The sequence below is a fragment of the Thalassophryne amazonica genome, chromosome 3, assembly GCF_902500255.1.
Source record: "Thalassophryne amazonica chromosome 3, fThaAma1.1, whole genome shotgun sequence".
Lineage (NCBI taxonomy): Eukaryota > Metazoa > Chordata > Actinopteri > Batrachoidiformes > Batrachoididae > Thalassophryne > Thalassophryne amazonica.
Window position 1 is genome coordinate 25,219,654 of NC_047105.1, and position 11,888 is coordinate 25,231,541.

At 39.9% G+C, this 11,888-nt stretch overlaps 1 protein-coding gene across 1 annotated transcript; it reads left to right on the forward strand.

Annotated features, from left to right (window-relative positions):
• Nucleotides 1-720: 720 nt before the first annotated feature.
• On the forward strand, nucleotides 721-11,005 carry LOC117507730. The gene is made up of 3 exons (XM_034167542.1): nucleotides 721-989; nucleotides 5,254-5,562; nucleotides 10,842-11,005. The coding sequence occupies exons 1-3, from the start codon at nucleotides 824-826 to the stop codon at nucleotides 11,003-11,005; spliced, it is 639 nt and encodes a 212-aa protein (XP_034023433.1). The 5' UTR covers nucleotides 721-823.
• The last annotated feature ends 883 nt before the right edge of the window (nucleotides 11,006-11,888 follow it).

The following is an 11,888-nucleotide window of genomic DNA, read 5'->3' on the forward strand; positions in this document are numbered from 1 at the left end:
CTACAACATGATCTTGCCACAGATAGTGTCTCTGTGCATCGTTCAACTATACAGTGCACTTTGCACAAGGAGATGCTGTACTGGAGAGTAATGCAGAGGAAGCCTTTGAGTCACTTGAGGTATGCTAAAGCACATTTGGACAAGCCAACTTAATTTTGGAATAAGGTGCTGTGGACTGATGAATTAAAATTGAGTTATTTAGACATAACAAGGGGCGGTATGCGTGGCTGAAAAAGAACACAGCAGTCCAAGAAAAACTCTTGCTACCTACAGTAAAATTTGGAGGTGGTTCCATCATGCTGTGTGGCTGTGTGGCCAGGGCAGGTACTGGGAATCTTGTTAAAGTTGAGGGTCACATGGATTCCAGTCAATATCAGCAGATTCTTGAGAACAATGTTCATGAATCAGTGACAAAGTTGAAGTTGCGCCGGGGCTGGATCTTTCAACAAGACAATGACCCTAAACACTGCTCAAAATCTACTAAGGCATTCATGCAGAGGAACAAGTACAACGTTCTGGAATGGACATCTCAGTCCCCAGACCTGAATATTACTGAAAATCTGTGGTGTGATTTTAAGTGGGCTGTTTTAACAGTATTTACAATGTTTGAGTGGCAGTTGTGGATCATTTTTTTTTTGTTTATCATCTTTGTCCAACAGGCTGTGAGGCTGCCCTTGAACTGCCAGGATGCAAAGATGGATGGATCAACTACACTTGTAAATGTAATGAAAAGTGCAAAAAAGATATCCGTCGAGTAGAAATCTGCAAAAAAAATACAAGCAGGAGTCACTGCAATACCATAATAGGGACAGACAAAAGGGGCATGTGGGACAGCAAAGACAGGATTTCTCTGTTCTACGACACAAACAACAAAACTATCACAGTGGCCATCAAGCAACTTAAGGAAAAGGATGAAGGAATGTACGACTGCGTATTTGTAACAGGGACAAAACCAGCAACTCACACTTTCGAACTGGAAGTGCATGACGGTAAGAGACTTTTAAAATTTATTCCAAATCCTGCAAATATTTCTTTTAAACAGCTGCTGAATGCTACACTTAAATACTGTATTTTAAAAAATCAAGGTGGCAACTGTGGTTGGATATTTAAGACAAAATAGCTAAACATGTCAGCGAAACACCTGTTAAAAGTGCCGCTGAGCACAAACAGACAGTCCTAGGGTCCACTCGTCCTAGTCCTATTCTTAAGGAGAGCATGTTGAAGTTGTGTTACATTTATGGTAGGCTATATGTTGCACTAAAGTAGGTTAAGTAATGTTACAAAAGTGTGACAGTTAAAAAACAGTTAATTATGGTGAATTAACATTATTTGTTGATTTTCAATTCAACAGATTTAGAGACAACAGTACAATTAAAGGTGTTTAATGGTGTATGAGTTTGAAAACCGATTAACTGCAACTTTTCTGTAAATGTTCATAAGAAATCCAAAGATGAACTTGTTGCGTTAGCATACAGCATGGTAACTGCAAATTTGCCTTGAGATTTAACCGGTGAAGAACCATTAAACAGTTGTTGCATCTTGGATTTTTAAAGGAAATTCAATGACAGACCTCGCTAAACAATTAAAATATAGACATATACTGACAGATGTGAGAGTGATAACTGCAAACATTTCAAAATACTGATAATAAGGTATACACAGAGGCTAGCCCTGTGCTGAACATACTAAATGTGCTAAACATGCTATCACATAGTGAGAAATAAGAAGACTTTCTCTAAAATCTATTAATAAGCAGTGTTAAAATTATAAAAAAAATATATCTAAAATTGACACTTTTCTGGGTTTTCATCTCCGTGGGACAGTTGTGTAAAACAAATGGTAGTTTGCTCGCATGCGCATTCTTGATCTTTGTGCTCACAGTTACGCCACCTTTCAAGTCAATAATTAGTTCCCTCCCGGCAGATCCTGAGCAGCCGGGAAAGCAGGCCGACTGGGTGACTGTGAGGAGGAAGCGTAGTCCTAAACAGAAGCCCCGTGTACACCGCCAACCCATTCACATCTCTAACCGTTTTTCCCCACTCGGCGACACTAGATCGGCGACATTAGATCTCTCTCTTCTAAGTCCCTGTTAGAAAATGATATAATAATGGATCAACATATTGATTTATTCTGCCTTACAGAAACCTGGTTACAGCAGGATGAATATGTTAGTTTAAATGAGTCAACACCCCCGAGTCACACTAACTGCCAGAATGCTCGTAGCACGGGCCGAGGCGGAGGATTAGCAGCAATCTTCCACTCCAGCTTATTAATTAATCAAAAACCCAGACAGAGCTTTAATTCATTTGAAAGCTTGTCTCTTAGTCTTGTCCATCCAAATTGGAAGTCCCAAAAACCAGTTTTATTTGTTGTTATCTATCATCCTCCTGGCCGTTACTATGAGTTTCTCTGTGAATTTTCGGACCTTTTGTCTGACTTAGTGCTTAGCTCAGATAAGATAATTATAGTGGGCGATTTTAACATCTTTATGTTCTCTAATGCCATATACCAACACAGGGCAGAGTAGCTACCTAAACTCTGTGAGTGAGATAGATTATCTCGTCAATAGTTTTATATCCTCATTGAGGACAACTTTGGATGCTGTAGCTCCTCTGAACAAGAGAGCCTTAAATCAGAAGTGCCTGACTCCGTGGTATAACTCAGAAACTCGCAGCTTAAATCAGATAACCCGTAAGTTGGAGAGGAAATGGCGTCTCACTAATTTAGAAGATCTTCACTTAGCCTGGAAAAAGAGTCTGTTGCTCTATAAAAAAAAAAGCCCTCCATGAAGCTAGGACATCTTACTACTCATCACTAATTGAAGAAAATAAGAACAACCCCAGGTTTCTTTTCAGCACTGTAGCCAGGCTGAGCCGAGTATTCCTTTAACTTTAACTAGTAATGACTTCATGACTTTCTTTGCTAATAAAATTTTAACTATTAGAGAAAAAATTACTCATAACCATCCCAAAGACATATCGTTCTCTTTGGCTGCTTTCAGTGATGCCGGTATTTGGTTAGACTCTTTCTCTCCGATTGTTCTGTCTGAGTTATTTTCATTAGTTACTTCATCCAAACCATCAACATGTCTATTAGACCCCATTCCTACCAGGCTGCTTAAGGAAGCCCTACCATTAATTAATGCTTCGATCTTAAATATGACCAATCTATCTTTATTAGTTGGCTATGTACCACAGGCTTTTAAGGTGGCAGTAATTAAACCATTACTTAAAAAGCCATCACTTGACCCAGCTATCTTAGCTAATTATAGGCCAATCTCCAACCTTCCTTTTCTCTCAAAAATTCTTGAAAGGGTAGTTGTAAAACAGCTAACTGATCATCTGCAGAGGAATGGTCTATTTGAAGAGTTTCAGTCAGGTTTTAGAATTCATCATAGTACAGAAACAGCATTAGTGAAGGTTACAAATGATCTTCTTATGGCCTCAGACAGTGGACTCATCTCTGTGCTTGTTCTGTTAGACCTCAGTGCTGCTTTTGATACTGTTGACCATAAAATTTTATTACAGAGATTAGAGCATGCCATAGGTATTAAAGGCACTGCACTGCGGTGGTTTAAATCATATTTATCTAATAGATTACAATTTGTTCATGTAAATGGGAAATCTTAATTATGGAGTTCCACAAGGTTCTGTGCTAGGACCAATTTTATTCACTTTATACATGCTTCCCTTAGGCAGTATTATTAGACGGTATTGCTTAAATTTTCATTGTTACGCAGATGATACCCAGCTTTATCTATCCATGAAGCCAGAGGACACACACCAATTAGCTAAACTGCAGGATTGTCTTACAGACATAAAGACATGGATGACCTCTAATTTCCTGCTTTTAAACTCAGATAAAACTGAAGTTATTGTACTTGGCCCCACAAATCTTAGAAACATGGTGTCTAACCAGATCCTTACTCTGGATGGCATTACCCTGACCTCTAGTAATACTGTGAGAAATCTTGGAGTCATTTTTGATCAGGATATGTCATTCAATGCGCATATTAAACAAATATGTAGGACTGCTTTTTTGCATTTGCGCAATATCTCTAAAATTAGAAAGGTCTTGTCTCAGAGTGATGCTGAAAAACTAATTCATGCATTTATTTCCTCTAGGCTGGACTATTGTAATTCATTATTATCAGGTTGTCCTAAAAGTTCCCTGAAAAGCCTTCAGTTAATTCAAAATGCTGCAGCTAGAGTACTGACAGGGACTAGAAGGAGAGAGCATATCTCACTCATATTGGCCTCTCTTCATTGGCTTCCTATTAATTCTAGAATAGAATTTAAAATTCTTCTTCTTACTTATAAGGTTTTGAATAATCAGGTCCCATCTTATCTTAGGGACCTCATAGTACCATATCACCCCAATAGAGCGCTTTGCTCTCAGACTGCAGGCTTACTTGTAGTTCCTAGGGTTTGTAAGAGTAGAATGGGAGGCAGAGCCTTCAGCTTTCAGGCTCCTCTCCTGTGGAACCAGCTCCCAATTCGGATCAGGGAGACAGACACCCTCTCTACTTTTAAGATTAGGCTTAAAACTTTCCTTTTTGCTAAAGCTTATAGTTAGGGCTGGATCAGGTGACCCTGAACCATCCCTTAGTTATGCTGCTATAGACTTAGACTGCTGGGGGGTTCCCATGATGCACTGAGTGTTTCTTTCTCTTTTTGCTCTGTATGCACCACTCTGCATTTAATCATTAGTGATCGATCTCTGCTCCCCTCCACATCATGTCTTTTTCCTGGTTCTCTCCCTCAGCCCCAACCAGTCGCAGCAGAAGACTGACTCTCCCTGAGCCTGGTTCTGCTGGAGGTTTCTTCCTGTTAAAAGGGAGTTTTTGCTTGCTCACAGGGGGTCGTTTTGACAGTTGGGGTTTTTCTGTAATTATTGTATGGCTTTGCCTTGCAATATGAAGCGCCTTGGGGCAACTGTTTGTTGTGATTTGGCGCTATATAAATGAAATTGATTTGATTTGATTTGATTTGAATAATAACTGTTTGCACAGTCAAGAAGAGCGTGATGTGCACCTGTCATGTTTGCACGTCACCAAGACTTAAGGCTTCAGACTTAAACACAGTTAAAGCTCTACGTCTCTCATAACACACATAATCACACCACCTGGCTTTGATTGTTGTTTGGTAGCCAAACGAGATCGAGGCTCAGAGTTAGAACAGGTGCCGTCAGGTTGCTCACTTGGCTTATTATGAGACAATTCGGCATCAACGCCTTGTTTTGATAATTTTATAGATGACGGCTGCCACAAAGCAATTCATCAACCTGCTTCTACATCAGCTCAAACCACCATTGCCTGCAACAATCCAACAGACGACTGGAAGGCCACGGTCAAATTTTTCTGCAAAGAGAGCAGTTCAGACTGTGGGGAGATTGTATCCACAACATCCCCGTCAAATGGATCGTTCACCATGACAGAGACGGGCAACATGTTCAACATGATAATCAGTGCCACAACATCAAAGCACGCTGGAGTCTACTGGTGTGGAGTGAAATCTAAAGTTTACCGCATCGGACTGAAGAAAATACAACTCCAGGTTCAAGGTGTGAAACACCAAATTTACAACACAGCAGAAAACCTAACCAGTTATTTCCAATATTTTGGGTTTATGGCATTAATATTTAGCCATGTTTACTTCTGACCTCAAACAAAAACAATGTTTAGACTAAATTGGGTTTTTAAAAAAAAATCACAAATCTCACTTATCTTCTTGCAAAATAACTTTTTAAGACTAGGTGATTTTTATGATTTTCCTCAAAAGTGGATTTAACTGACCATCATGTTTGTAGTCCTGGCAGTGTGTACTATAACACTTTTTATCATCCATCTAATGAGATATCTCCAAAACCAATGGCTATAGCCTTCACAGAACAGTTATTATTATATAACACCCAAATAGGTCCTTGTCATTTGATTGGTGATTTGTATGTCACGTGATATTGATCATTTGTCCCATTTGCAATTTTGTTCCATTTACCGTGCAATTCTGGTTCCATATGTTTTGCACCATTGCAAGCTGGGACCACTTTAACGCAAAAACACAACGTATTGCATTTGCGTGCATGCAGCAATCAAGCATGGACAGACTGTGTGCTCACACTAGCACTCTCTCAGCTTTTAACACCATGATGGTGCTTAGTTCAAAAACAATTTGTTTTGGTGACTGACATCATCATCTTCGGTGCAGCATTTCCATTTTCATGGCCCCGTAACTTTCTACAATGTCAACAAACAGACTGCATGAGTCAGAAACATTTAAATATGTTCTTGAAATTCAGTGTTTGGAGATTACACAAAGGAGTTTACTGTTATAATCAGGGCCGCTGCTAAGGTTTTGGAGGCCCTAAGCATAACTGGTCAGGGAGCCCCCCCCCCCACCCCTAAACAAGAGAACCCCCCCCCCAACACCACACACACACACACACACACACACACAAGTTCTACTCAAACCGTTACTATTTATTAAAGCGTTTAAGTTTAGCGTTTAAAGCTACATCAAATCAGCAAAGCCAACGCAACCTAGCTTAAGCAGCACCACTGAACATTAAGTAATCAAAACAATTTAAACCTTTAACACGTACTTACCAGCAAGGGATGCATGGGCATCATCTTTTTGTTTCTTTTTCCTCCGTTTTTCAGCTCCAGATTCCTGCTGTCGCTTCATTGTTTAATTGTGGCATAGTGGCAACTTGTCGTCTCGTGTCAGAATCGAATGTGGGCTAGCAGTGCTACTTCAGTTAGGTGCAGGGTTGCCAGATTGGGTGTTTTCCCATCCAATTGGTTTGTTTAGGGTAAAAATATGGCACTGGATGAGTTTTTTGTATAGAATTGCCACACACATTTTAAAATCAGTTCAAATTGCGCAGGATGTAGTGCCTCCATGCATTTTTGAGCATTTATTGGACTGGAAATCGTCACATCTGGCAACCCTGGTTAGGTGACACAGCGAACAGAGAAAGAGGCAAACAGGGCTGTACCATTTCAGGGAATCAGGGCGGGGGTGGATGGGGGCTTTATATTAGGCAAAAAAACTGTTAATTTGCCCCAATTAAGTAATGGGGTAGGGGCCTACACAATGTTTAAAAACAAAAACGATGGACCTATTCATAAATAATTCGTATTGATTTTGAAATGTAATAATCAGTGTTGCCACAGTTACTTTGATAAAGTAATCCAATTACTGATTACTCCTTGAAAAAGTAACTTAGCTACTTTACTGATTACTCAATTGTAAAAGTAATGTTGGGAAAGTGTAGGTACACGGACCCACAACAGGGGGCGCAAATGAACGGACAATGGAGTAGGTCAAATAACAACACTTTACTGTTGTGAATGTGCACAACAAATACAACAGATTACAACAATAGACAAAAGTCAATTCACAAAGATGTCGTGTGGGCAGGCTCGAAGATAGGAGACGCCTGTCCAAAGCAGAACCGGAACCACGCGATTTCCTCCGCCAGCAGACCCCAGGAATACTGGAACCGCCAAGTCCCGAACTCCCAGGTGGCCACTGCCTCCGCGTGTCGGACCTGGTACTGCTGGCGAGGAACAAAAAGCAATTAAATGAGGGCGCGTTTGCACCCAGGAATCCGTATAGCAGGAATGCTACCTCCACCTCTCGTTGGAAAAGTAGTCCACACTAACAACGCACAAGTCACAAAAAAATACTGTCAAAACAGTCAGCTGAGGTACGTTACCTTCCAGGTAGAACGATATCTCGGCAAAGAGGTGGAGGCGTCGTCCTGCTGATATTCCCCTGTTGATCAGATGATGGGTAACAGCTGTTGCAGGTGATGCGTGACAGCTGTCACCCTGGCTGCTCCTGTGAGGCGGCTGCGCCCTCTCGTGCCTGAAGCCCGCACTTCAGGCAGGGCGCCCTCTGGTGGTGGGCCAGCAGTACCTCCTCTTCTGGCGGCCCACACAACAAGTAACTAAGTTAGATTGCTAGTTACTTTTTTAGTTACTTTCCCCAGCTGCCGACAACAACCCACGTCAACATGACAATGATACCTGTTTTGCCAAAACTCACTTTATAGTCACACTTTCTTGACTTCAATGAAAATAAATACTTGTGTTATAAAAAATAAAATAATCTTTCTTGACCTCATATTTAACTGTTGACAGCACTGTAACAGTAAAACTTGCAATTTCTAACCTACATTGTTTATAAATGTAACTATTAAATTCTAACATTTAAATTCTCTATAAACATTTTACTTGTCAAAATTATTATTATTTTAAGTAGTATTAGTAGTTGTAGTAAAAAAAAACGGCTTCAAAACTGGACCTTTAATCTAGGGGTGTTGTGGGGGAGGGGGGGCACATCCTTGCCCCACGCCCCCATTCCATCTGGATTCGCCCCTGATTTGGCGTTTTAGCACAAAGAATGGATAACATTTATTTATGCAGAAAACATTACCAGATTTACAGGTAAGAAAGTTTTATTGCGTTTTCACATCATGTGGTCCTCAGAAAGAGAGTTTAGGTGCATTTGAGTGGAAAATAGTGTTAGTTGTTGACACGTCGCGGAGGATCAGCTGTTTTTAACGAGACGATACGGAGCAGCTCAGCTCAGAATTATAAATAAAGGAGGGAAGAAAGTATAAAAATGACTTTGTAAAGCTCAGGCAGGTGTGCTGTTTTCACCGCGCTTTAAGAGGTGAGGACGAGTCATAGCTGATGAAAAGCTCACAGCCAGTCGAGCCCCGACCTCCTGCCCACGGACCAAGTTTAATGCTGCTATCGACCCACAATGCAAAAATAATAGTAACGCACAGTGACTTGGAGAAGTAACTTTAATCTGATTACTGATTTGGAAAGATTAACGCGTTAGATTACTCGTTACTAAAAAAAAAAAAGTGGTTAGATTAGAGGCATCACTGGTAATAATGTAATAATTTCAACAGACTTTTCCGTCAATTGGAGGCCCTGCAAACTAGTGCAACATGGTTGGTGCCCCACGCAGGCTGCGTAGTCTGCTTATGGCGAACGGCGGCGCTGGTTATAATGAAGAGTTTGGGATTGGATTGTTTTTTGAACTATCTGACTGTTTTTGCAAGTTGACTGAGAACAAGTTTGGATTGGACTGGACTGCTATTTAAAGTTCATGCTGGACTGTTTGGAACCTCTTGACCACAAAGGACCAGAGACACACCAAAATGTAAGACCCTTTTCTCTTGTTTATAAATTAATAAAATATCAAATGACAAGGATCTATTTTAAGTGTTATATAAAACAAATAATGAATGTTTTTCATTCATGCAACGGAAAGAATATTTCATTCAGTGAAAGATGAAATGTTCCATTCAATGAGGTGCAGTCGTTACACTCAAAAACATTTATTATTTGTATACTGGTACCCTTGAATTTTAAGTACAAAATTTTAAATATATATATACCAAGAGGTGTGTGCAGGGGTGGTGGCCAAGTGGTTAATGCGCTTGGTTTCATTTCAGAAGGTTCTGGGTTCAAATCCCACCCCTGCCACATTTCTCCATGTAATGTGGAGTTGCGTCAGGAAGGGCATCCGGCGTAAAACTTGTGCCAATTCAACATGCAGATCCACGCTGGATTTGCTGTGGCGACCACGAGTGCAAAACAAGAGCAGCCGAAGGGACTTACTATACCAAGAGACGTGTGTGTGTGTGTGTGTGTGTGTGTGTGTGTGTGTGTGTGTGTGTGTGTGTGTGTGTGTGTGTGTGTGTGTGTGTGTGTGTCCATCCCTCTCTTGTCCAAATGGCACCTCAGAATTGGGCCAAACTTGGCACACATACACCTTGACATACAGGGAGTCACATAGGGTATTGAGCACTTTAATGGTAGTAGTACTAGTAGTAGTAGAAGTAAAGGAGAGAGACAGTTTTCTGCTGCGTCATCATCACCAAGTGTGCTAAAAGGTTGGTGTCACACTTTTCTATTGTCTCGTTTCCTTTGATTTTTTTTTTACTTCTTCATTTTTGCACGTAGTAGTAGCATAGTAGTAGTAGTAGTAGTAGTAGTAGTAATAATAGCAGCTGTCTCTTCTTGAGGCAGATTTAGCTGCACCGTATCACTTCTCTGGAATCCAGGATAGGTGAAAGGTGTTAGCATTGTTGGTGAATGTGAAGTTTTAATTTCAGTCTTGGAATCAAATCTGGGGGGGGGTTAAAATGGGCTAGTATGATCTAATTTAATTCTAACTGCCTACTCCAGACAGAATTCACTTTGTATTTTTTAATGATTGACTGTCCAAAACCTATTCAATAACTGTTCATATGTCCAGTGACTTGTCAGAAGAAACCTGGCTTTAACAGTGATGATGTAAATTATATTTACAGAAGGATGCCTATAAGTATGTGACATGTACATTTTGTATTTCACTGTACATCACAGTTTGTATTTCTTAAATTCAACATATGAAAGTTTTTTTGTGTAACGTTCAGTGACTGTGGACATTTTGTTAAATATTTTAATTATACAAAGTTGCCTAATCTGCATTTATATCTGAAAAGATTTTATATTTGTGTACTTAAAATTCTGGGGTACCTATAATTCAAACCAGGGCTGTAGCTTTCGCAAAATATAAAATGTTTTTTTTTTTGAATGACAGTTGTAGTCTTTATTGAGGCAGAGTTCCAAAAACAAAAATGTAAAAAAATTTTTTTTTTTTTTTTTTTTTTTTAAAAAAGCTATCTTGCATATTTTGAGAACAATGTCATTATTTTGTGTTCAAAGTCAATTATGAGAAAAATAACAGCGTTAAAAATACTGTACTGGCTCATAAAAGAAATCTTGTTGCTGACACGTTGTTTTATTTTCTGTTTGCCATCATGGTTGTCAGAGCCGCCGGCTGCCTCCACATCCTCGATGTCACCAACACGTCTGACAGTTACACCATCTCCTGTCCCAACCAACATCCCACCAGCCGACAAGAACGGCCGTAAGAAATGTTGCTTCACACCCAGAAGTGACAAAAACATTTCTGTTTCTTCAACTGCACGATGAAACTGGATGTTAATTCTGCTGAATTTCTTTGTGTGTGTTTTATCTTACAGAGGGCTCTCGGAGAACTCTGTTAATTATTGTGATCATCTGTGTCACTCTGTTGGTGCTTGTTCTCATTTTGGTTCTTGTTTACAAAGGTAAGTTAGTCCACAATTTGTACAATCCAGAACCAGGAGTATACATATAGCAATAACCCACATTCACTCCATAACACACTGTACTTTATACACTATAATTATATTGGTCGTGTGACACGCTCATGGTTAAAATCAAGCAGAGCTGCCGATTTTACTTCCAGTCCACAATTAGGGTCTTGATTTCTGGGTGTAAATGGAAGAATGAGAACAACTAAGGTACTGCAACAAACGAAAACAAGACCACTGCAGCCATAAAATACTGTTTCACGCAGATGTTATTATATACTCGCACAATGACAGTCGTCACTTTACGCCAGGAAACTGCACTTTGATTTAAATTAACATGGAAGGTAACAATAAAACAAAGAAGGTGGTATTAGGTTTGAGTCTCCACCTGGTTTCGTAGATGATACTGCATTCAAATACAAAACCAATTATTCCTTTTGTAGGGAGTTAGGATAAGAAAGGAGAATCCCAAATGATATCACGGGCAAACCCCAACAACAAAAACAAATATGGCTGCATGTGGTGATGATGATCTTGTGTGGCTTGAAGACTGAAAACATGTCCACTTTATCACACAAAAACAGTGTGTCATGGTAATGTCAAGACAAAATGTGAAATATGTACGTATCTGGGCAATCACCACTTTTACATGAAGAACAAGGCAAAGCAAAACCTATATGAAATTCATCACGAGGCCCAGCCTTGAATTGTGCAAGGTCAGTAGCAATTTGATGAGGAAC

What these genes read in the sequence shown, in the direction of transcription:
- LOC117507730 (XM_034167542.1), top strand. Translation starts at nt 824, where the DNA reads ATGTGGGACAGCAAAGACAGGATTTCTCTGTTCTACGACACAAACAAC. An exon ending in CGAACTGGAAGTGCATGACG is followed by an intron (nt 990 to 5,253) that starts GTAAGAGACTTT and finishes ATAATTTTATAG; the next exon opens with ATGACGGCTGCCACAAAGCA. An exon ending in AATACAACTCCAGGTTCAAG is followed by an intron (nt 5,563 to 10,841) that starts GTGTGAAACACC and finishes CATGGTTGTCAG; the next exon opens with AGCCGCCGGCTGCCTCCACA.